Raw genomic sequence first — 26,491 nt, forward strand, 5'->3', positions numbered from 1 at the left:
CCTGAGTCACAAAGGTCAAAGAGATATGTTGACATGCCAGTCGGGGGAACTTTGAAATTTGGAGTTCCCCGACTAGGAAACTCTGAAATTTCTGGCTTGCTAAATTGGCTGAACGCATGCAGCAGTATAGATACAAGTCCGACTAGCACATGAACGTGGCAATACTCCAGACTCAGTGAGAACTAGCGCTATTGCTGAATGGTAGTCATTTTGATCTACGGCATCCACAGATCGATTTAAAAGCTAAAATTACAGATACCAGAACTTTGCTAGTCCTCTTCAGGGGCCTTTACATCCATGAGGTTAATTAAATGTAGCGATATAATTTTGTCACTCAAATTCAAAACATTGGTTGAACAGATCTTTTCCATTAATTTGAGGTAGATCATTATATGGCATGCACATGTGCGAGGTAATGTTTCTTATTTCAAAGCGTACATTTGTTTTCAAGCATCTGAGAGCAGAAAAAGACTCCAAGGACACAATTCTTACAGTCTAATCACCAGCTGTATCTCCACACTTCCACTTTCATTGTGATCAACTTTTACCACCCAGGATGTAGTTCATACATACACAAAAAACACATGCACACTCACTTTTAGGAGCACATTTCATAACATACCAAAGACATATTACAAAAATATTGTGCTGTTGTCCTCTGTCAAAGTGTCTGATGCACTGTACATTTATTCAACCAACAATTTGTCTAGGAAATATTTTATACATTTCAAAATATAAAGCTCACATACCCAACAACTGAGTAAGCACTCTCACTGTATTACATTGCTTATTTTTATATGAGCCAGTTTCCAGACACAGATTAAGACTAGTCGTGAGCAAAAATGCATGCTCAATGAGTCTTCATTTAAAGTGCTTTTTTGTAAAGGAATAGGCTTTATCTGGGTCTGGGAAACCAACCCTATTTTGGAATATCAAAGAATAGATAACCATTTTATTTTATTTTTTTAATGTTAATTAATATCCAGAATAGCCTGAAGCTATTTTTCTTTTGAGGAACGTGACACAGTGCCTATCAGTTAGTGCAGGGAAAATTCTCACAGGCCAAAGCCTTCCCTGTCTGTGGTCAGAGGTGCTTTGTGAAACATAGGATATGAGGCCATGTGTGTTTAGTCTCTTGCAATGTGTGGTTACAAAATAAGTTTCAAAACAGACCACTGGGGTAAAATAAGGAAAGTACTAATTGTCATCATACTGCATCTTGTCTTACAATATTAACTAACCATATTCAATGGGCCAAAAGAACTGTCATATGGGACTTGTCTCTTAACATCTGTTATTGTGGCTAGAAGCAAACATACTTTAGGGTTAACACATTTGGAATGCATTTTTATATATCTGCTTATAAATTACTTGAACATATGTAGGCCTTCTGAACGCATTGTTTAGTTCAGACTATTGCCAAAACTACACTATGAAACAATGAGGTCATTCCAACTGGACTTGGGAAATAAATAAGATTGCAAAGCATGGATTATAAACTTTGATCATAACAATCTAATTGAAGAGTACAATATGGCACAGACGACTACCAAAAAAGCACAACTTTTTTTTTTTAAGCAGCAGCCCAAATGATCCCAGTAAGGCACGTGTCAAACTCATTCCACACAGGGCCGAGTGTCTGCGGTTTTTGCTCTTGCACTTGATCAAATATGGTCGCTGATTAGTAAGGCACTCCTCTCACCTGGTTGACTAGGTCTTAACAAAAACCAGCAGACTCTTGGCCCTTCATGGAAAGAGTTTTCTGCGCAAGGCATGCCAAGAACTTGAGTGAATGGACACTGGAGGGCACTGTATAATGGTGGTATATAAATAAACACTACATGACAGATCTTCAAGATGTCTCTACTTGAGGGCAGTTGGGTGATCCCTGGAGCTTATTCAATAGGTTTCAACATTTTAAGTGTTTCAGATAGACATATAGGGACAGTTTCCTGGACAGAGATTAAGCCTAGTCCTGGGCTAAAATACTTTCCATTTGGAATCTCCATTGAGTATAATTTTTTGTCCTGGACTACATTTAACCTGTCTGAGAAACCCAGCCCACAGGGTAGACATGCAACAAGGTAAATATTTCCTCCTACTGAATAAGCCTCTGGACTATCGATTAAAGTTAAGGATATTAGCCTTATGGCTAGTTTTGGCATATCAGAAACGCTGTCTGTCGTTCATTGGAAATGTGTTCATGTGATAAAAAATATTAAATGTATTACTCAGTCTTGATTAAAGTTGTTTGACAGAATGAGGAACATAGCTAGAGTTAAATGTGACAATATTATTTATTGCACTCATTAGCTACTTCACCATCTATCTCAGAGATGAAACAGAAATCAAAATGTCAGTAAAATATATTTGGGTGAACCTCTTAAGTGTTCCCACCTAACAAATGTATTGTTCATAACTGGACAGCAAATAAACTAGTCCATGAAAACTGTAGATATTCTCAAATAAATCTAATCGACCTACGGTTAAAAATCAAACCATCACCTTTCTTTTCAGTCACTTTTGATGTGTTTTGGTTGAGAAGGGAGTTGTGATCCTTCCAAGGGGCATTTTGTTAATTAATTGTTTAGCCTACGTAAGGCTTTCCCCATCAGCAGTAATCTGTTCCTTAATCAAATTAGTGATGCATTCACTTTGACTTACAGAGAAGAAAGTGCATCTAGTGGTCAAGTAGGGTGTATAGTTTCAGCCAACAAGATGGGCGAGAGGGAGGCACAGGGAGGGTTGTCAATAACATTGGCACAAAATTGGCAATTACGGAGGTGGAAAGGGGGTAAACTGACTTTATGTCCAGAGCTTTGCAAGTCCTGCTACTGTGTTCATGTTTAGGTCACAATTATTCAGTGAGGTGCTTTAAGCAATTGACAGCATAACCAACAAACATTAGCTCAACTAGAGAAAGACAACGCCCTAGGTTAACCAGTATAAGCTGCAGATCGGAAACTAGTCTTTTTCAGTGATATTGTTGTGAATGCCAGGTTTGGCTTGTTCAAAAGGTAGATGGAAAGGAGAGGGGGTGGGGGGAGGTTAAGAGGCCGGGGGAAAGATGTCCCTTATGCCAGCTTCATCTCTTGGCACGCCGGGGGTCCCTGCCATTGCTAATAGTGACCGAAGGCTTGGGGGCACTGGGAGGTCCCACAGTGGACATTGGAGGAGCTGCGCTGCCAGGGGAACGGCCGTTAGTCCGCCCCACACCCCCAAAGACAGTGTCACGAGGAGTGGATGGAGAACTGTTGTTGTTGACAAATGGTATCATGGCACCGTTACCTGTGGGAAGAGAAGGGATGGGTAAAAATGCTAAGAACAGCAGTCATGATCAACTGTGTATATCACATAGGAGGGGAAACATGTGTCAGAGTTCATTTAATCAAATATAGCAGACTACTGCTTTCTTAATCCTTTGAATGGACATGGCAAAGAGATTAGCATCATAACTTGACATGAAAGCAGCAGGCCAGAAAGGCCGCCCGCCATGGACCAAACATACAAAATGCATGAGTCCACTATGCTTAGATAACAGTAGTACCAATTTAATAAAGATATGTGAGACTGCCATTCAGAAACCCAAACTAACAATTCCAGTTAAACATGGACATACACTATATAGAGGAATTAGACTGGAGCAGTGTAAACGTGTTCTCTGGAGTGATGAATCACGCTTCACCATCTGGCAGTCCACGATGAATCTGGGTTTGGCGGATGATGTCAGGAGAACGCCAACTGCCCAAATGCATAGCGCCAACTGCAAAGTCTGCTGGATGAGGAAAAATGGTCTGGGGCTGGTTTTTATATGGTTCCGGCTAGACGCCTTAGTTTCAGGGAAGAGAAATCTTACATTCTAGACGATTATGTTCTTCCAACTTTGTGGCAACAGTTTGGGGAATGCCCTTTCCTGTTTCAGCATGACATTTCCCCTGTGCATAAATCGAGGTCCAGAAATAGTTTGTCAAGATGTGTGGAAGAACTTGACTGGCCTGCACAGAGCACGGACCTCAACCCCATCGAACACCTTTGGGATGAATTGGAACGCCGACTGAGCCAGTCCTAATCGCCCAACATCAGGCCCGACCTCACTAACGCTCGTGGCTGAATGGAAGCAAGTCCCTGCAGCAATGTTCCAACATCTAGCGGAAAACCCTCCCAGAAGAGTGGAGGCTGTTATAGTAGCATAGGGGTTAACCAACTCCATATTAATGTCCATGATTTTGGAATGAGATGTTTGATGAGCAGGTGTCCACATACTTGGTCATATAGTTCACGTGCAAATGCCAAAGCATTGGAAACACTAGAGTAAATGAGGGATACAAAGTAGGTTGAAATCAGGTGCTTCCATACAGGCGTGGTTTGAGTTATTTAAGCAATTAATATCCCATCATGCTTAGGGCCTGCGGGGGAGGCTATAATTTTACAGTGTCTGACTCCAGCAGATGACTTCACACACAGACATTGTAAGACATAGGAAATGAGACAAGATATCGAATGGTGCATTACCGCCACCAACAGCACAGGTGATGAAATTAGGTTGGTTAAATCCAAAACTTTAAGTACCAGGGATGCCTACCAGCGAGTGTCCAGTGTTGTACGAGCTAGCTGCACACGCAACAGTGGTTAACATAACGCCCTGGACCAGAGCTAGTCAGCGTAACACACCAACGCCTAGGAACAAAGTTAATGGCCGTGTTGGAGAGCATCAAAACCGTGATGCATCAAGGGTAAATTGTGACTGACTGAACTAGAAATAGTATTGAGTAGTTATTTACGACGTAATTTGTAGAGCAGACAGTCGACTGACTCAGTTGATAACAAAAGTACTCATTTCGGATGGTATTTGAAGTTAGCAGACCACAAGGAGCAAGTGTGCATAATCTGCAGCTGGATAAGCTAAAATATGGAATTGTTTTAAGATGGTCATGCCAAGAAGCATTTAGCTTAAACATTATTGACTTTAGAATTTCTGCTATTACCCCATAGAAATGCTTTGAATAACAGATTCACCACATGTAACAGATCGTTTTTTCTTTTTTTACTTGGGGGGAGGGGGGGTCTGAAGTGTTTGTCCTATATCTGAGAAATAAAAGATCAGGAAACTATTTTTTATTTAACATACACATGTATTTAACCCCTTATTCTAGGCACTAAACTATCTCCACCTTCAGACAAGTCCCGTAACACTTGTGGGGGTGCGTAGAGCAACCCCATCATGTTCGTGAGAGTCATCTTTCCAGAGGGGTCATAATAGTTTGTAGGCCAAACCGTTCTGAAGCTTTAGACGTTTGTGAGAAGACAGATTTTGGGGATTTTCATGGTCTGACAAACAGCTCTAGCTCTGCCACCTTTCACCGCAGATACAGAAGGTCGATATTAACAGAGTGGATTGAGACAGCCCATGCAAAAAAAACATCTCTAGACAGATTTTGATGGGGATGTTTTTATGTTAATTAAATTTCCACAGGGCCACAGGAATTGTAGGAGAAAGGTTAAGACACGGTTGGATCCCTATATTTTGGCAATTACTTGTAGGCGGCCTAATTTGGCACTAGCAAAAAGAAGTTCAAAAACAAGTATGACCATGTACATTGACATGCCTGACCCATTAAGGCACTGCATCTAGATCAGAGAGGATTTGATGGGTATAAGCAACACAAAACGCATAAACTCAGCAAATAAAAGTCCTCACTGTCAACTGTATTTATTTTCAGCAAACTTAACATGTAAATATTTGTATGAACACAAGATTCAACAACAGACAAACTGAACAAGTTCCACAGACGTGGTATAATGTGTCCCCGAACAAGGGGGCGGTCAAAATCTAAAGTCAGTCAGTATCTGGAGTGGCCACCAGCTGCATTAAGTACTGCAGTGCATCTCATGGACTGCACCAGATGTGCAAGTTCTTGCTGTGAGATGTTACCCCACTCTTCCACCAAGGCACCTGCAAGTTCCCGGACATTCCTGGGGGGGGGAATGGCCCTAGCCCTCACCCTCCGATCCAACAGGTCCCAGAAGTGCTCAATGGGATTGAGATCCAGAACGAGCAGTATGGCTGGTGGCATTGTCATGCTGGAGGGTCATGTCAGGATTGAGCCTGCAGGAAGGGTACCACATGAGGGAGGAGGAGGTCTTCCCTGTAACGCAGTGTTGAGATTGCCTGCAATGACAAGCTCAGTCCGATGATGCTGTGACACACCGCCCCAGACCATGAAGGACCCTCCACCTCCAAATTAATCCCGCTCCAGAGTACAGGTCTCGGTGGAACGCTCATTCCTTTGATGATAAAACGCAAATCCGACCAGCACCCCTGGTGAGATAAAACCACAACGTCAGTGAAGAGCACTTTTTGCCAGTCCTGTCTGGTTCAGTGACGGTGGGTTTGTGCCCATAGGCGACGCTGTTGCCGGTGATGTCTGGTGAGGACCTGCCTTACAACAGGCCTACAAGCCCTCAGTCCAGCCTCTCTGTCTATTGTGGACAGACGGAGCCCCGATGAAGGGATTGTGCGTTCCTGGTGTAACTCGGGCAGTTGTTGCCATCCTGTACCTGTCACGCAGGTGTGATGTTTGGATGTACCGATCCTGTGCAGGTGTTGTTAAACGTGGTCTGCCACTGCGAGGAGGATCAGCTGTCTGTCCTGTCTCCCTGTAGCGCTGTCTTCTGCGTCTCACAGTACGGACATTGCAATTTATTGTCCTGGCCACATCTGCAGTCCTCATGCCTCCTTGCAGCATGTCTAAGGCACGTTCACGCAGATGAGCAGGGATCCTGGGCATCTTTCTTTTGGTGTTTTTCAGAGCCAGTAGAAAGGCCTATTTAGTGTCCTAAACGTTCATAACTGTGACCTTAATTACCTACCGTCTGTAAACTGTTAGTGTCTAAACGACCGTTCCACAGGTGCATGTTCATTAATTGTTTATGGTTGGAAGCATTGGAAACAGTGTTTAAACCCTTTACAATGAATATGAGAAGTTATTGGATTTTTACAAATTATCTTTGAAAGACAGGGTCCTGAAAAAGAGAGGTTTCTTTTTTTGAACTAAGCTAGTTAGAATCTTTTTTACATTCATTTTATGGAATTAATACATGTTTCTGAACAATCCATCAGGCTTTTGTTGACAATATACCAGAGAACAGTGCCCCCGCCAAACCTGCTCACATGGTGGGCCGTCATCCGGTTTACTCTGTACACACAAAGGCAGCAAAAACAAGTGAAAGTGTGACAATTTAAAGCAACCTCTATCCCTCAACATTTTCTGGTTGACTGGACGAAGCAGAATGCATCCCCACAAACAGAGAAAATAGAACAGCATAACATTTCTCACCTCGTAGGTCATCGATTCCGCTGCGCAAAACGGAATAGAAACACCCATTCTCCACATTTGTCAAAGCAGGTTCTACTTTAAATAGCCCAACACGAATGCTTCTGCCACAGTTGTGTGTACAAAGGGTCTATCTAATCAAACAGAACTAATACCTCACCCCCTGATAGGTTAGGAGGACTTCATTTTTGCCATATTGATTATACCCATCAAATACTTTCATCTACACTGGGGATAGGGGCTAGATGTTTCTGGACTGGGCCTGGACCTCAACTAGACTGGAAATCTAGACTGATTTCAGTTGTTATACGCCAATATGAACAAATTAGTGAAATTAAAGTGTGATTCATTGTGGATTTTCTGAATAGATCAACTGCCCCACCACCCCAATTATCACTTACCTGACTGAGCAGGTGTACCTGAATTCTGATTAGGCGGAGAATTCCCCCTCTGATCCGATTTGCCCTGCAAGGGGAGACGTGGTGAGGGCATTAGAAAACACTTTTAAAAAGTCCATTAAGCATCACTTCACACCATTCAATATTTTGGGTATAACTAAGCCACTAACCTCATTAAGACTCTGTTAAAAACTAAAAACACTTTACACATGTAGAGTCTGAGACAGATGGGCAATTCCTGTTCTCTGAAAGTGGAATTAGATTTTTGTTTGTGCTTTCAAATGAACATTGATTTAGGTGTGTAAACTGAGTATTTCCTTGTCTAGAGTGTCTGCCGTTGATGTTGTTCTTGCTTTTTAATTAGCATCTGATTTACAGTGCCTTTAGAAAGTATTCTCACCCTTTCACTTTTTTCCACATTTTGTGGTGTTACAAAAGTGGGATTAAAATGGATTTGTCATTTTTTGTCAACAATCTACGCAAAATACATATGTCAAAGTGGAAGAAAAATTCTAACATTTGCCATAAAAAAGAAAACACCCATAGAGCTGGATTAGATGAGTATTGAGTCAATACATGTTAGTCACCTGTGGCAGCATTTACACCTGCAAGTTTTTTTTGGGGGGGGGGGGGGGGGGGGGTTAGATCAGCTTTAATATTGCAGCTTCCACCAATGTAATTGTCTGCATTATTTCCAATCCCCCATATCTTTTCTTTTGTAAATACACAGTGCAGTTGGAAAGTATTCAACATTTTGTTACGCTACAGCTTTATTCTAAAATGTATTAAATTGATTAGGGGATATAAACAATCTACACACAATACCCCATAATGACAAAGCAAAAATATTGTGTGCAAATTTTTTTATAAAACAGAAATCACATTTACATAAGTTTTCAGACCCATTACTGAGTACTTTAAGCACCTAATAAGGCAGCAATTACAGACTCAAGTCTTCTTGGCTATGACGCTACATGCTTGGCACACCTGTATTTGGGGAGCTCCTCCCATTCTTCTCTGCAGATCCTCTCAAGCTCCGTCAGGTTGGAAGGGGGGCGGCGCTGCACCCTGCTATTTTCCGGTTTCTCCAGAGATGTTCGATTTGGTTCAAGTCCGGGCTCTGGCTGGGCCAGTCAAGGACATTCAGAGACTTGTCCCAAATCCATTCCTGCATTGTCTTGGCTGTGTACTTAGGGTCATTGTCCTGTTCTAAGATGAACCTTCTCCCCAGTCTGAGCGCACTGGAGCAGGTTTTCATCAAGGATCTCTCTATTTTGCTCCGTTCATCTTTCCCTCGATCCCGACTACTCTCCCAGTCCCTGCCGCTGAAAAACATCTCCACAGCATGCTGCCACCACCATGCTTCACCGTAGGGATGGTGCCAGGTTTCCTTTTACTGGAGAGTGGCTTCCGTCTGGCCAATAACATAAAAGGCATGATTGGTGGAGTGCTGCAGAGATGGTTGACTTTCTGGAAGGTTCTCCCATCTCCACAGAGGAACTCTGGAGCGCTGTCTGACCATCAGATTCATGGTCACCTCCTTGACCAAGGTCCTTCTCCCCTGATTGCTCAGTTAGAGCTGTCTGCCTGGCCTAGGAAGAGTCCTGGTGGTTCCAAACTTCTTCCATTTAAGAATGATGGAGGCCACTGTGTTCTTGGGGACCTTCACTGGTGCAGATGTTTTTTGTTACCCTTCCCCAGATATATGCTTCAAAACAATACTCTGAGCTCTACGGACAATTCCTTTGACCTCATGGCTTGGTTTTTACTCTGACATGCACGGTCAGCTGTGGGACCTTATATAGACATGTGTGTGCCTTTCCAAATCAGGTCCAATCAATGGAATTTCCCTACAGGTGGACTCCAATCATCAAGGCTAATCAATGGAAACTGAATACACATGAGCTCAATTTCCAATTTCATCGCAAAGGGTCTGAATACTTGTGTAAATAAGGTATGTATTTTATTTAATACATTTGCCATAAAACGTTTTACTTTGTCATTATAGGATATTGTGTGTAGAATGTGGGATTTTTTAAATTATTTAAAAAAAATACATTTTAGAATAAAGCTGTAACCTACCAAAATGTGGAAAATGTCAAGGGGTACTTTCCAAATGCACTGCATGTATATATTTTTTTTATTTGTTCCATCTTTGAAATGCAAGAGAAAGACCATATAATATTGCAGTTTAGGTGCAATTTAGATTTTGGAGTGTGCAGTGTGCAAAGTTTCAGATTGATCCAGTGAAGCAATGCAATACTAGACAATGTTTTGTATCAAGTCTGCCAAATTGGTCAATTGATACATTTTCAAGTACATAACTAGAGAGAACATACAAAAATGATATGGTAATACAAAATTAAAAGTCTACACACTCCCAGGAATGTCATACATGATGGATCATTAGTTTACACGCTAACTTTCACACATCTAGATAGCCGGGCCGGGTGGGGTGGGTGTGGAGCCAGAGACAGCAGAGGTTCAAACTGTAGAACCCAGTTCCTACATTTGAATATAAAAATATATCAAACCAAACTACGGTACATGTTATCTCTGGGACCCTCAGGATGACAAATCAGAGCAAGATTACAGAATGAAAGAACATGATTTACCTTCAGAGGTGAATGTATCAAACCACTTGCCATGATATGTTTGTTTCACTCTCAAACAATAGCATGGTATTCTTTCATTGTAATAGCTACTGTAAATTGGACAGTGCAGTTTAGAGGTCGACCGACTGATTTTTCAACGCCGATGCCGATTGGAGGACCAAAAAAAGCTGATAACGATTAAAATCGGCCAAGTTTTTTTATTTGTAGTAATGATAATTACAATAATACTGATTGAACACTTATTTTAACTTAATATAATACATCAATAAAATCAATTTAGCCTCAAATAATGAAACATGTTCAATTTGGTTTAAATAATGCAAAAAAAGTGTTGGAGAAGAAAGTAAAAGTGAAATATGTGCCATGTAAAAAAGCTAAAGTTGAAGTTCCTTGTTGAGAACATAAGAACATATGAAAGCTGGTGGTTCCTTTTAACATGAGTCTTCAATCTTCCCAGGTAAGAAGTTTTAGGTTGTAGTTGTTATATGATTTATAGGACTATTTCTCTCTATACCATTTGCATTTCATATACCTTTGGCTATTGGATGTTCTTATAGGCACTTTAGTATTGCCAGTATAACAGTATAGGAACACATCGACAACAGTAACCCTCGAAGCATCGTTACCCATCGCTCCACAAAAGCTGCTGCCCTTGCAGAGCAAGGGGAACTACTCCAAGTCTCAGAGCGAGTGACGTCACTGATTGAAAAGCTATTAGCGCACACCCCGCTAACTAGCTAGCCATTTCACATCGGTTACACCAGCCTAATCTCGGGAGTTGATAGGCTTGAAGTCAAACAGCTCAACGCTTGAAGCATTGCGAAGAGCTGCTGGCAAAATGCACAAAAGTGCTGTTTGAATGAATGTGTACAAGCCTGCTGCTGCCTACCATCGCTCAGTCAGACTGCTCTATCAAATCATAGACTTAATTATAACATAATAACACACAGAAATACGAGCCTTAGGTCATTCATATGGTCGAATCCGGAAACTATCATCTCGAAAACAAAACGTTTATTCTTTCAGTGAAATATGGAACTGTTCCGTATTTTATCTAACGGGTGGCATCCATAAGTCTAAATATTCCTGTTACATGGCACAACCTTCAATGTTATGTCATAAAAATTACATACAATTCTGGCAAATTAGTTCGCAACGAGCCAGGCGGCCCAAACTGTTGCATATACCCTGACTCTGCGTGCAATGAACACAAGAGAAGTGACAATTTCACCTGGTTAATATTGCCTGTTAACCTGGATTTATTTTAGCTAAATATGCAGGTTTAAAAATATATACTTCTGTGAATTGATTTTAAGAAAGGCATTGATGTTTATGGTTAGGTACAGTCGTGAAACGATTATGCTTTTTTCGCAAATGCGCTTTTGTTAAATCATCCCCCGTTTGGCGAAGTTGGATGTCTTTGTTAGGAAGAAAGAGTCTTCGCACAGTTCGCAACGAGCCAGGCGGCCCAAACTGCTGCATATACCCTGACTCTGTTGCAAGAGAAGTGACTATTTCCCTAGTTAAAAGAAAATTCACGTTAGCAGGCAATATTAACTAAATATGCAGGTATAAAAATATATACTTGCGTATTGATTTTAAGAAAGGCATTGATGTTTATGGTTAGGTACACGTTGGAGCAACGACAGTCCTTTTTAGCGAATGCGCACCGCATCGATTATATGCAACGCAGGACACGCTAGATAAACTTGTAATATCAACCATGTGTAGATAACTAGTGAATATGATTCATTGTTTTTTTATAAAGGTAAGTTTAATGCTAGCTAGCAACTTACCTTGGCTTCTTACTGCATTCGCGTAACAGGCAGGCTCCTCGTGGAGTGCAATGTAAGGCAGGTGGTTAGGGCGTTGGACGAGTTAACCGTAAGGTTGCAAGATTGAATCCCCGAGCTGACAAGGTAAAAATCTGTCGTTCTGCCCCTGAACAAGGCAGTTATAACCCACCGTTCCTAGGCTGTCATTGAAAATAAGAAAGTGTTCTTAACTGACTTGCCTAGTTAAATAAATGTGTAAAAAATTTAAAATAAATACAAATCGTCCAAATAGGTGTCCAAAAATACCGATATCCGATTGTTATGAAAACTTGAAATCGGCCCTAATTAACCGGCCATTCCGATTAAAAATCGGTCAACCTCTAGTGCAGTTAGATTACCAAGAATTGAAGCTTTCTGCCCATATAAGACATGTCTACGTCCTGGAAAGTTTGCGTTACTTACAACTGTCATGATAATCACATTAGCACACGTTAGCTCAACCGTCCCGGTATAGACACCGATCCCGTGGAGGTTAATCATTTCTGCCCTCCGAATTCACATTCATTATATAAATAGGCCCGTTTAATTTTATCTAGCTTGCCGTTCCAAGTAAAAACACATTTTTTGCTTATATAATAAAAATAGGTTGCTAGGTGTAGGCAAGGCCATAAAGCAACTGGGATATGACTCAAGAGTTACTCAGGGTGATTTTAACAAATACAGGGATTTTCCTTTCTATGGGAGCAAGATCGTATCCATTTTTGCTAACTTTATTATCATGTATTTTAGTGAGACGATTTCCAGAAAAATATATTCACATCACTGTCAGACCTTTTAATTGGAAAACTACACAGTAATGTAAAAAAAAAAAAAATTGTGATCCAATGCATAATATAGTTCAGTATATAGGCTTGAATGATCAGCTCCTGAAGGAAATTGCAGAATGGCGCAAAGTTCTGTACCCACTCTTCAATGTGAATAAAGGGAAACAAAATACAATTGATAAAGAAATAAACTACAGTTTTTAAAAAGTATCTGTCATCTATTTGGCTGTGGAGGGATCCAAATTTGGGATTTCAAAGAAAACATTAATCAGCATAAAAGTCCGAGATTTATGGTCCCTTGATATTGCTGGATCTGATTTTAATCGCTAACATTTAGATGGCCATAAATGGATATTCTGATAGTGGACAACCTTGTTTTACACCTCTTGACAATTTAAAACTTTCTGAGAAGTAGCCATTCTTTACCATTTTACATCTAGGGTTACTATACATAACTTTAAACCATTGTATAAAGAGATCCTCCAAAATTATAATATGCGAGCCATTTATATATAAATCCCAGTTGTATTTTATCAAAAACCTTTAAGTCAGCTAGTGTTCTACTGTTTCCCGTACTTGTCTTATTTACAATGTACCGTCCATGTAAAAAATGTAATAAATAAAGAAAATAAAAGTCTGATTAGGATGAATAATATCTGACAATACCTTTTTAATACTATGCATTTTGCATCACAACACTTAAGTGTAAGGGGCCTTCAAATTTTTTTTTTATGGACTGGATCTTTATAATTTACCACTTGGGTCCTGTTTCAGTAATAATGAAATCAGACCTTGTTGAGTATCTGACAATCTACCAATTTTATATAAGTGGTGAAAACAAGCTAATAAAAAATGTCCTCATGGTATATCAAAAAAGGTTTGGTATGCCTTCCAGCCCTGGAGTTACTGGACTTAAAGGTTTTAATTGCATCAAGAATCCCGCTCTGTAATTCAGCCTTCACGAGTTTCTGTGCAGCTGTTCATTTTACATTATTTATAGGGCAAAAAATCCATACAATAAGCTTCGGTTAGAGGAGACAAACAAAAACATATGCTTTTAAAGTACTGTGCTTCCGCTTTCAAAATATAGTTTGTGAAACATGGGTGACTAATTTGTAACAAGTTTCTGTAAATTATTTTTGGTAACACTTCTAAATTGAAGATTAAAAAAAGAATTTGGAGCATTTTCCCCATATTCCATCCAGTTCAATATTTCTTATAACATTACTCTTTAAATAAGCTCCACCATTTGTTCCTATTTTCCTCCAACTTATTCTGAGCCTCTATGGTACAGTTTGCATTGCCATCTGTACTGTTAGTCCTATTTCCTTTGTATATGGACTCTTGACCTGAATTGTTTTAGAAATCAGTACCGAATTGCATAGCCTCTAAAGGCAAATTTAAAATTGTTCCATACAATATGGGGATCTGCTGTACCTATGTTACTTCAGAAAAAGTCAGTTAAATTCTTCTGTCCTAGCTAAAACAAATTAACATTCCATAGGCTTTGATTTTAAAAATCCAATATCGGCGCCCATGTGGAAATTCTGTACGAGTAATGTATATGCCAATTACGTGAAGGTCCGAACGCATTCTGTCCCCTATCAACACTAACTTTTGGTGGCAGCAAGAATAACATAAAAAATAAGTCAAGACGACTAGCTTTATTGAGCATCCACCATGTATCTCTCACTCGGTCAGGATATTTAAGCCTCCATATATCCACTAGTTCTAATGCATCTATGATATTAATGATCTCCTTAAGTGCATGAGGGTTAAAATTGGTAATGTGATTTCCTTTACAGTCCATTGAGGTGTTTAAAACCGTATTATAAATGTCCCACCATAATGATACATCTTGTATTGCTTGTAGGTTTGATATACATTATAATTATTTATTTTTAAAACAAGCGTGGATCATTATTTGGACCATATAAATAAATGAGCCAAATCTGTTCATGAACCAATAACACATTTAAATATAATCCATCTACTTTGCGGATCTGCTTGGACATTTTGCACATTTTGATCAAAATTGTTCATTAATACAGTCACCCCTTCTGAGTTTCTTTGCCTACGGGAGAGTAATTTTTCGCCACCCCGCACCCAATTCTGTTTATAATACACGTTTGTAAAGTTACTGTTAAAAAGTACCATAATGATTGAGTGTCCATATAGCTGTACCATGATATTTACATTGCTACGATGTAAACATCCAATTGTCCTCCACTATTACACCCGCTAAAACCTCCCCCTATCCCAAGTTGGGTTGTCATCCAAGTGAACACAGAACAGAAGCAGATCAACCACCAAAAGCATTTCCAACACCCTCACCTCAATTGTATTATATACAGTTTAAAAACAAACAAATGTTAAAAATCTTGCACATCTTAATTTCCACAATTAACAGATAATGTGTAATAATGTAGGCAGTTCATGCAAAGAATTGTTACCTATAACCAGGATGGCCATTACAAAATTTACATTTTTGGCAAGCAATTATTATTTTTTGAAAATTGTGATTCATCCTATATTGTTCCTAACATCATTACCCCATAGTATCAGATGTGGGATAAACACACACCCTTCCACACAAACACAACAAGCTCAGATGTTGTACAGTTGTGCCATCCAAGTCAAGAAAGGACTTGATGTGCAAATACATAGTTGTAGCTGTTTGAAAAGGCATGCAACATTGAGCAAGAATGGGAAGATTTGATTAACCAATGTCAAGTCCTAGCTGTTCGAGATCAGGTACAACCCCTTCCCCTGAAACACACACAGGTCCCCCGTTGTGACCATTTTCCCAAGCATCTCTGTGCAGTCAGATCTTCAATTATTTTGTGCCACCGGGGACACAATAATTTGCCCCCTCTCTTATTGCCTGAGTGTGACCCCCTCCCTATGGGTTACTGCAGCTAGTGTTGCCAGTACTGTCACTACCTGGGTGGGGGCACCCCACTGGCTAGGTACATGGTCAAGGTTCTCATTAGCGACTGAGAAAATCGTTGAATATTATGCTCACCCATCCAGAGGCTTTGAAGGACCAACTCTACCAGGCAGGCTCGGAATCTTGAGGGGGTGGTGCCGCCTTAGTGGGTGTCTGACTGCATTTATCTTTCCATCTTGGCTGGGTATAGGCTACTTGCAGTAGGCCTATAAAACAGATAAGGACTTCTCCTTAGAGTAGGGGTCGCTCAGGTGGGTGTCTACGGTATAGAGTTGGGGAACGTTCCACCATGATAGGACAATAAATAAACTACTAAGATTTTTTTTTAAATGTATATCCCATATGCACAAAATTGAAAGCTCTCAACTTCTGCTCATAGACGCACATGGATGGGCTCTGACATTTGCAACCATTTTCTTTTTTCACGCCACTTTTCCCAAACACAAAAATACACACCCCACCTTACACCCGCACAAACTGTGCCTTATGTCCTCTGTTTTATTCCTACCATGTTGATTCCTACCTAATTTCAGGCTTGAGTACTTGTGTTCCAGTTCCTTATATTTGAAAATGTACTTTTTCAATAATTATCCTCTCTTAAAGGATAAATACTATAAATAGAAAGTTGAATACTAATTATTTTACAACATTCCCCATCTTGAATGGTATAGTGTAGTTGTAGTTAATTTCTTTATCAATTGTTGCATTTTACAGTTCCTCCCCCCCAAAAAATATTACAATCCCTACCATGGATAGTATTGGGTGGCCCATTATACAACGACTCTGGGAATTTTGTAATATTTAGAAAAGCCATGGAATGGTCCTGGTGTCTTGGCACAATTTGTTATCAATATAGTTTATCGACTACGAGAGCTACACATTTCCCTTTTAATCTATTCACCTTGAAGAGTCGGAACAGACGTTTGCACTGTTCTGCAATTTCCTTCAGGAACTGGACCATTCATGCCAGAAATTATTTTACCCAGGCATTTAACCATTATTTTGTCTTTAAGGAATGCAAAACTTTGGCAACGATTGGGCGCTCATATCTCAAAGTTTGATTTTGTCAACAGTATCACCTGAGATCTGTAGTGCTGTAAGAAATAATTTCACAAGACTTACAGGATCTTCAACATATTTCTTTGATACCATTAAGTATCAGATTCTCTCAGAAACGTGTTCTCCTTTTGAGTTACTTAAAGTCTGTTTCAATCATATAGACTCTTTCTGGGTAAGTCTCAGAGCTTTGCACACCAGGATTGTACAATATTAGCACATTATTTTAATAATTCTTCACGCTCTTTTAGGTTGGTTGTTGATCATTGTTAGACAGCCATTTTAATGTCTTGCCATAGATTTTCAAGACGATTTAAGTCAAAACTAACTGGGCCACTCAGGAGCATTCAATGTCGTCTTGGTAAGCAACTCCAGTGTATATTTCGCCTTGTGTTTTAGATTCTTGTCCTGCTGAAAGGTGAATGTCTCCCAGGGTGTTGGAAAGTAGATAGGGAGTTCTTTATGATTGAAAAAAATGGAGTAGCACCTAGTCTTTGCCGATTACAAGAAAACCCATAACATGATGCGGCCACCACGCTTGAAAATATGGAAAGTGGTACTGTGTTGGATTTGCCTCAAAACATAATGCTTTCTATTCAGGACAAAGTTAGTTTCTTTGCCACATTTTTTTGCAGTAAGGCACTGAAATAAAACTGCAAACAGGATCCATGTTTTCGAATATTTGTATTATGTACAGGCTTCCTTGTTTTCACTCTGTCAATTAGGTTACTATTGTAGAGTAACTACAATGTTGTTGATCCACTCTCAATTTTGTCCTATCACAGAAATCAAACTCTGCAACTATTTGAAAGTCACCATTGGACTCGTGATATCCCTGAGTGGTGTTCTTCCACTCTGGCAACTGAGTTAGTAAGGACGCCTGTATCTTTGAAGTGACTGGGTATATTGATACATCATCCAAAGTGTAACTAATAACATCACTATGCTCAAAGGGATATCCAATGTCTGCTTTTCTTATTATTTTTTTATATACATCTACCAATAGGTGCCGTTCTTTGGAAAACCTCCCTGGTCTATGTGGTTGAAATTTACTGCTCGACTGAGGGAAATTACAGATCATTAAGTGAGGAGTACAGAGATTATGTATAGTCATTCAAAAATAATTTGTATACACTAATTGGATGTAAGGGAACACCCCCCTGAAATGTACAAAAATGAATGGGAACATATTGGCACCGTACTAAATATATACACGGTGTCCAATACCACTCAATTCGGGCGTCGTTTCATTCATATTTGATTATCATATTTTTTTTTTTTACTTGTCCATAGGGTATATGTTTCGTCCATTTGCAATATGATTTCATAGGAAGTCAAATCACATTATTTCACATTCTGTTCAAACCATAATAAAAACATAAAACACAAAGTTACCTTCTAGCTGCAGGGTCCAGTTCTGATATTATGTGTAGGCCTAGCTGAGGCGACTCCGAATACAACGTTTCGGCTCAATAGGTCATTCGGTGCCCGAGCAAGACCTTAATTGGTTCTGAAAATCCATTTTTTTCCATGCCTTGCTACGGGGTCCTAGAATGAGCTATCAGACAGAAACGTTGGGATCCGTCTCTATGGGCCGAGCCGTTTTCAATGGACCTAGTCTTGCGAATCTGGGCATTTCTAAATGTCGTCATTTTCATAATGGTCCAAATGAAGTGAAGTTATTGCAAATATACGAGGCTGTTTCTCGGTCCGAGAACCTTCTAGAGCCACATAACTCACCACGCACTATCGACCTGAGCTCTAGAACAGGTTTCTAAAGTTTCAGAACTCTAGGTCTGACGGTTCTTTAATCACCCTGTCTCAGATTTTGAAATTATGCTTTACAGCTATAGCAAGACAAGCGTTTGTGTAAGTTTATCGATAGCATAGCATTATGTCCAGCTAGCAGCAGGAGCTTGGTCACGAAAATCAGAAAAGCAATCAAATTAACCGTTTACCTTTGATGATCTTTGTATGTTTTCACTGAGGAGACTCCCAGTTAGACAGCAAATGTTCCTTTTGTTCCATAAAGATTTTTATACCCAAAATACCTCCGTTTGTTTGTCACGTTATGTTCAGAAATCCACCGGAAATAGCGGTCACGACAACACCGAGAAAAAAATCATAATTATATCCATAATATCGACAGAAACATGGCAAACGTTTTTTTATAATCAATCCTCAAGGTGTTTTTCAAATATCTATTCGATAATATATCAACCGGGACAGTTGGCTTTTCAGTAGGACCAGGATGAAAAATGGCTACCTCTCTCTTTTACGAGAATCACTGAGAGCCATCAGCTGGCCACTTACGCAATATGTTCGTTTACGCTCATTCTTCAACATAAAGGCGTGAAACTACGTCGAAAGGCTGTAGACACCTTAGGGAAGATGTTGAAAAAGGAATCTTGTTGATATTCCTTTCAATGGACAATAGGGATGCATAAAAAGACAGGGGCTTCAAAATAAGGGTCACTTCCTGATTGGATTTTTCTCAGGATTTCGCCTGCAATATCAGTTCTGTTATACTCTCAGACAATATTTTTACAGTTTTGGAAACTTTAGAGTGTTTTCTATCCTAAGCTGTAAATTATTTGCATATTCTAGCATCTGGTCCTGAGAAATAGGCAGTTTACTTCGGGAATGTTATTTTTCCAAAAATAAAAATAGTGCCCCCTAGCTTCAAGAGGTTAATAGTTCAAACAAAGGTAACTATTGCAGGCTCTGTCTATTTCTACGCACCACACTGTGTCCCTCCGTCCAAACTGTGTTTGTGTATGTGTGTGAGTTGTTCTTGGAAATTGTATGGGAGACATGACTGATTTTCAGTTCACGAGGGTTGCACATATGAAGTTTTGGAAAGATCTGACTTGTTTAATTATCCCTTTGAAACAGCCCCTATGACACCAACTATGGCACTTCCGGTTGGCACAGGAAGCTAAAAGTAAACACATATCCTCATTGGGGTATGCTTTTACAGAATCCTGAGTTAAGTCTATACGTTAACAAGACTGATTTACATAGTGTTGAATTCACTATTTCTATCAAACATCAGTTTGGGTATGGAAAAACACTTTTAGGGTGATTTTAACCACTTCCGGTTGCTTCAGGAAGCTTAGAATCGACACAGGTAGACCTCATAGTGGCCTGATGGACTGTCATCGAAGACAGGTTCATAAGGCATTCATAACCCACATAGGCTTCAAGTTGAATTCAGGGGAGCAGGCAATGTATTCCTATGGGGAAAGAAGTCATTGTAAACTGTGAGATGAAAAATAACCTGTTTTACTTACTGTTAAGGGTTAATGCCACACGGTCAAGTTTAGGCTTGCACAGGTCGGGAGGACCTCGGGAACATTCCTGAGGTCAAATTGTGCTTCTCACCCTATAGGTTCTCCCACTGTCACCCAAAAGCAAATTAAATTTAGGGCCAGGCTTCATTTTGGGCCTACTTTTTTCACGGTCGCTGAGCGCGCTACGGTCAAGCGGGGCATCTTGTTGAACTCGGCACGGCCTTGAGAGAGAATATGGAAATGCCATTGCAGGCTCTGTGTCTTTAAGCACCGCACTTCGTCACTCCATCCTTGCTGTGCGTGTGTGAGAGAGAGAGAGACCTTTTCTTTGACATCTGTTGGGAGAAATGACTGATTTACAGTTCACGAGGGTTGCCTAATAACACATGAAGTTTTGAAAAGATCAGACCATTTTAACCCTTCGAAACAGCACCTGACACCATTTTAAGGCACTTCCGGTTTACACAGGAAGCTGAAAGTGAACACATATCCTGTTTGGGTAGGCACTTATAGAATATTGAGTTAAGACTTATTTTACAGAGGGTTGAATGAGTGTGTTATTTCAGAAAATCACAGAAATCTCGCATAGCTCGGAAACACAATTCAACTGGATCTGTAAAAAAAAAAAAAATAACACCTTTTTTTGAACGTCACCAATTTGACATTGTACGATTTTGCTTAAATTACGATAGATAAATGGCTGGTTCTTTTTTTTATTGACACCGTAGGTTCATTTACTTTGACGTGAAGCGGAAAAACTATTGTTCTATTTGAATTTTTTACCTTTAATCCCAGAAAAATGGCCATAACTCAAAAACCGTTGAGGCCTGGACGCCATCTTGTTCGGGGCCAACTGCCCATTATGCCAAACCTATGCTCACCAAGTTTCGTCTTCGAAGTCTTTTCCGTTTCGGAGAAAAGGCCACGTCGTGATTGGTGATGTTTTGTACATTTGCAATATGATTCCATTCGCCCTCTTGTGGGATTTACCGGGACAGCGGAAAATGACCAAAATTTGAACATTTTATAAAACAGAAACCGAATGTCCGAGAGACTTCGTTTGATGACTTCCTGGAAGATCCGGCCCTGCTGCACGGCCCGCCGCCGTCCGCGAATTTTAGAAATGTTGTTGGACGTCTAGTAAGGGACCGTACATTTGCAATGTGGACTTTCTCACTAACCATATGGCGAATGTCAAAATGTTCCCTTAATGTATGTAATTTATGTCCATGCAAATTGTGTGACTTGTTAAGAAATGTTTTACTTATTGACTAAATACATTTCAGCTTTTCGTTTTTAATTAACCAACCCTCTTGAGCAATCTGGAGGTGGGCTACCGTTAGCCTGGTCACAGAGCTGTTTGTGCTGGATAGCCAACATGTTTGGCAAAAACAATGCCCATAGGAGTTGGCAAGACAGAACAAATAGATCTGAGACCAGGGTAGGGTAGAGGTACTTACAGTCTTGTTCTGCTGGTTGTTCTGGGCTAGCAGATCTGGGTTGGGCTCACTGAAGTTAGGCACTTCGGAATACACCATGCAAAACCTATGGGAGGGAATACATTTAGTGAATGTTAGGAACATTAACCCTGTGTGTTAATACTGCATGCATGTCATTGATATTTAAAAGTAACCCAGCACATTCAAGTAATGTTGCATGCATCAACTTGTACCGAAAAGCATTACAACAATGTAATGTAGCCAGCTTGAGACTATACTGAAGAAATACAAACGCAACATGCAACAACTTCAAAGATTTTACTGAGTAACAGCTTATATAAGGAACAGTCAATATAAATAAATTCATTATGCACCAATCCATGGACTTCACATGACTGGGCAGAGGAGCAGCCATGGGTGGGCATAGGCCTAACCACTGGGGAGCCAGGCCCGACAAAGGGCTTCATTACAGACAGAAATACTCCTCAGTTTCATTAGTCTTCCGGTCTCATGAGTCCCGCAGGTGAAGAAGCCAGATGTGGAGGTCCTGGGCTTGCGTGGTTACACGTGGTCTGCGGTGAGGCCGGTTGGATTTACTCCTAGATCCTCTAAAACCACGTTGGAGGCAGCTTATGGTAGATAAATGAACATTCAAGTCTCTGGCAACAGCTCTGGTGGACATTCCTGCAGTCATCATGCCAATTGCATGCTCCCTCAACTTGAGACATATGTGGCATTGTGTGACAAAACTGCACATTTTATAGTAGCCTTTTATTGCCCCCAGCACAAGGTGCACCTGTGTAATGAGCATGCAGTTTATTCAGCTTCTTGATATACTACACCTGTCAGGTGGATTGATTATCATGGCAAAGGTGAAATGCTCACTAACAGGGATGTAAACTCATTTGTGCACAAAATTGGAGAAATAAGCTTTTTGTGCATATGGAAAACTGGGAATCTTTTTTCAGCTCATGAAACATGGGACCAACACTTTACATGTTGCGTTTATTTTTGTTCAGTATACATGACACCTATATTTCAAAGCAGGGTTGGTTGATGTCAACCTTTGTCCAATCATGATTATGTACCGATAGCATCGTATATGAATGTTTTATCGCCCCGATTGGCCACCCACAAATGTATTTGTTGGAAAAAATATAACTCCTCTAAAACGAAGGGTGGGCTATAGCGTGAAACCTAATGCAGCAGGACGAATCATGACTTAAGTCAATGTGGTTGAAAGCATGGGCAGTGCAGGCAATGGCACATCTTTTCTAATGTTCCCTGCTGGTGGAGGAGCAGAACAGTTGTGTCTGTGGCTTGCACATGATGGAGCAGTGACTGATGATGAACGGGCTGTCTTACCGTAGTGAGCTAGGTTTTAGGCCTACATAATGGCCTGGATAGAAGCAGTCTAGTCTTCAGAACTGGATAATAATAGCTTTATTTGCCTCAAAATAGAAAAATAAATTTTGTTTATTCGATCTCTCAAAGCAGTGCTTGAGAATAGCCTATGCCTAGGCTTAGGTTACAGACTTTCATCCTTGTTATTTTTGAAAGCCTCGACTTTAGGAGAACACTGATAGGCTAGAATCCTTGGAAAAAAGCTCATGTTCATAACTTAAACTGGTCTTAAAGCTTTTATGATTGGCCAATTGCCTATCCTCCAATTAGGCCTATTTGGTTTTCAACCCTGCATGGAAGAAATTTCCCAGCCCGCATGGATAATTTATTTCATAATAACGGTTAAACTTCAATAAAATGGTCATTAGCTTTTTCTATAGGCTATTGTTTGGCCTCTTGTTATTAATCCTACCTTAAGGCTTTCAAATAATTATGTTACAGTCATTGTTTGATCAGGAGAAAGCCATGCATAAAACGATGAAGCGTCGCCTTCAGTCATATTCATAGCCTATCGAATGGAGAGAATGGAACATAGGCTACGTTTTTTAAACAGATAGTAAAAGAGTGTGTTATAAAACTGGACATCTTGTGCTGATTTGGTTGAATTCTGTTCTTTCAGGACTACATTCCTCATACATTCTGTAGGCTATACAACATTTATTGAAATGGGCTATAGCATATAGGAATACTCAATGTCACTTGTGTGCTGTCCTGCAAGACAAATGTACTGCGTGGCGCCACTCAAATACGCTAAACCACCTTGGCACATCACGATGTCTTCAACGTCGACCATGGCTGTCAATCATTGTCGATAAACGATGCTATCGCCAAACCTATTTCAAAGCAATATAACCTTCTGTATTCTTAAACTAAATGCAATTCCTCTTTTGCTCAACTATTGTAGATAGATGTAAGAACAGACATGTTTTATTTGATAGAACAAGACATGTTTACAATACAATAGTGGAGGGGCAGTGGGGTTGCACATTAGAAGTTTTTTCAGGCAACATTTTGAAAAACAAGCACTCTTATTGGACAAGTTCAGATATTTGATTAAAGAAAAAAAAGTTTCAGGCCTGTTGAATGCTACCCATACCATGATATCAATGTTATTTTCTGCTTTTCTTGGTATGAGACTCCTACACTACCACTTTTTCAACATGAGTCATCAATACTACCCTAACCACAGTTTTTGGGGGGGGGGGGGGGGGGGGGGGGGGGGACAGTCTCACTTTGTGTTCTCTGCTTTTATGCATCACTAAATCATAAAGAGTGCGGCAAGTGGCCAGCTGAATTCTCGTGAAATACAGGAAGTTCCTGGTGGTATAAATAGACTGTACTCACTCTCCGATCTTCTGCAGGTCTCCACCTCTTCCAGTGTACAGGGTCAGGCAGCCCTTCCACATGGAGGCGTAGCTGCAGAGATGGAAGAAGTCAAGATACTGTATCTAGCTAACAAAGTACTGGGGTTGGGATCAGTTCCATTTCTACTAACTTTAGAAAAACGTGAATTATATTTCAGAGGGGAAAACAGCTCATGGGTTTTCATAGCAACACATTTTGCTATACTTCTATTCACTTTTCTAAGATTCTTGTCATAACAGAATCAATGGTAAGCCTGTGTAGGTGCTCAGGGGAGTGTATGCTCCATATACTAACTGCTCATATCAGTCAAGGCCTCTACAGGTCATGCAGTGTTTCTCATCTCCAATCCTCAGGTCCTGCCAAGGTTGCATTTCTGTTCTAGTCCAGTAAAAGCACACCTGATTCAACATATCAAATGGCTTAATGAGTAATTAAATGGAATGTTATTGTGCTTGGCTAGAACAATATGTACAACCATGAGGGTAGCCAATGCCAGAGATGAGAATCATTGCAGTAAGCCCAATGGGTGTGGGTAGGGGTCAATACCCTCTGGTCAGCCGGATAATGTCCCCAGGCTGAATGAGGCTGCCCAGCTCATCCCAGACAGAGATGGCGATGCTTCCGCTCTTGTCCGCTACCTTGCAGGAACGCACCTCATGGCCATCCTTCGTCTTGGTTACCCGTCCTAACATATGAGAAAAGAACAAGAGCAAGTGAAGTTATCCCTTTAGAAATGCAATTCAATAAACACAGCTCGTCTACATAGCCTTTGTGATGGGTGACCAAGTCCTCGTGGCTGTAATATGGCACCCTGTAAGAACATGTCCAAAGCAACAACAAAAAAATACAGGTAATTGTATGCTATTACACGGAGGCATTTTTTTTAAATACTTGTTATTACATGTTTGCACTAAGTTGCACAATCGACTCAATTGTTCCTCTGGCCCTTTAAGAAAACGGTAACGAATCTAGGTTGACATGACACGAGAAACACGACATTGTTATCTCCACCAACTTACCTATTTCCAAAACAATGAATACGATATTTAAATTTTTCGATCCAGGCTTCACGTCTTTTATCAAGAACAGACCTTCGTTTATGGCGTTCGACATCTTTAGGAAGCAATTGGGAAAGTGACACGCTAGCAAGCTGTCTAGAAAGCTATGCAATCGGTAGCAGCATTCGGTCGGAAGCTAGCAGCAAACAAGCCAGCTAACGTTAGTTTTCAACATAAAGGGATTGTCATAACTTGCTAGCGGTCTATACAAAGTTATTTGAGAAACGTTTTTTTTTTTTTTTGCCACAACCTGAAACAAAGGAGATGTGGGGTTCCCGATTTATAAAGCTAGCCTCCAAAAGGATAACAAGCTAACGTTACTTTTGCTTTCAATGGATGGACTACTGTAGCTGCTTTACTCCATTTTCTACCAAGCTATTCTCTTAAGGTTACTGTACTTCCTGCTAGAACAATCTTAGTTACACGTGAAAAAACACTACATAAAGCTAGCCAACTACATTAAACGATATGCTTTCTGTGCTAAGTATTAATCTACAACACCAGTTTATGGTGAATAAAAAAATATGAACGTCAAAAATGTTTAACCGCCTGACAATCTCTTTCCATATCTGGTGCTAACTAGCTACAGCAGTAACGTTAGCCTGAATATTCTCACAATGGTGAATTTACGCAAAACTTGTGCTTTACTTGAACTAACTAACTACTTACATAACGGAAAAGACTGATGTTGGCTCAATTATAAATTATAGCTAACATTAACACTCATTTCTAGTCTGATGGAGGAAGTAGCGCTAGCTAACGTTAGCTGTCCAACTTCAGCTTTGTTACAACACAAACTCGTACGTGTCTATGTTGCTAATACATGGCCGCTATATATAATTATTTGATAAACGTAAATTCAAGTGCTGCTAGTAATTAGACTTGAATTATGGCGTAAGAAAATTCTCGGCGAGTTTAAATCTAAACAACTGTGGCACGCTCCCCCCTGCTCTTCAAACAATGCCCCCTAACTACGTCAA

At 40.2% G+C, this 26,491-nt stretch overlaps 1 protein-coding gene across 1 annotated transcript; it reads right to left on the reverse strand.

Moving 5' to 3' along the window:
• Nucleotides 1-480: 480 nt before the first annotated feature.
• Nucleotides 481-26,491, reverse strand: nabp1a (nucleic acid binding protein 1a). The gene is made up of 6 exons (XM_020461404.2): nt 25,473-26,491; nt 25,000-25,138; nt 24,433-24,504; nt 21,706-21,790; nt 7,736-7,799; nt 481-3,288 (listed from the first exon to the last, which is right to left on the reverse strand). Exons 1-6 carry the CDS (start codon nt 25,564-25,566, stop codon nt 3,086-3,088), a joined length of 657 nt encoding a protein of 218 aa, XP_020316993.1. The 5' UTR covers nt 25,567-26,491; the 3' UTR covers nt 481-3,085.

Source organism: Oncorhynchus kisutch, linkage group LG26 (genome assembly GCF_002021735.2).
Source record: "Oncorhynchus kisutch isolate 150728-3 linkage group LG26, Okis_V2, whole genome shotgun sequence".
In the NCBI taxonomy this organism is placed as follows: domain Eukaryota; kingdom Metazoa; phylum Chordata; class Actinopteri; order Salmoniformes; family Salmonidae; genus Oncorhynchus; species Oncorhynchus kisutch.

Excerpts from the sequence above, each read along its gene's own strand:
- nabp1a (XM_020461404.2), bottom strand. The coding sequence starts at position 25,566 with ATGTCGAACGCCATAAACGAAGGTCTGTTCTTGATAAAAGACGTGAAG. Across the intron at positions 7,800-21,705 it reads ACAACCAGCAGAACAAGACT|GGCAAATCGGATCAGAGGGG; the intron begins GTAAGTACCTCT and ends CTCCCCTTGCAG. Across the intron at positions 3,289-7,735 it reads AGGTACACCTGCTCAGTCAG|GTAACGGTGCCATGATACCA; the intron begins GTAAGTGATAAT and ends CTCTTCCCACAG.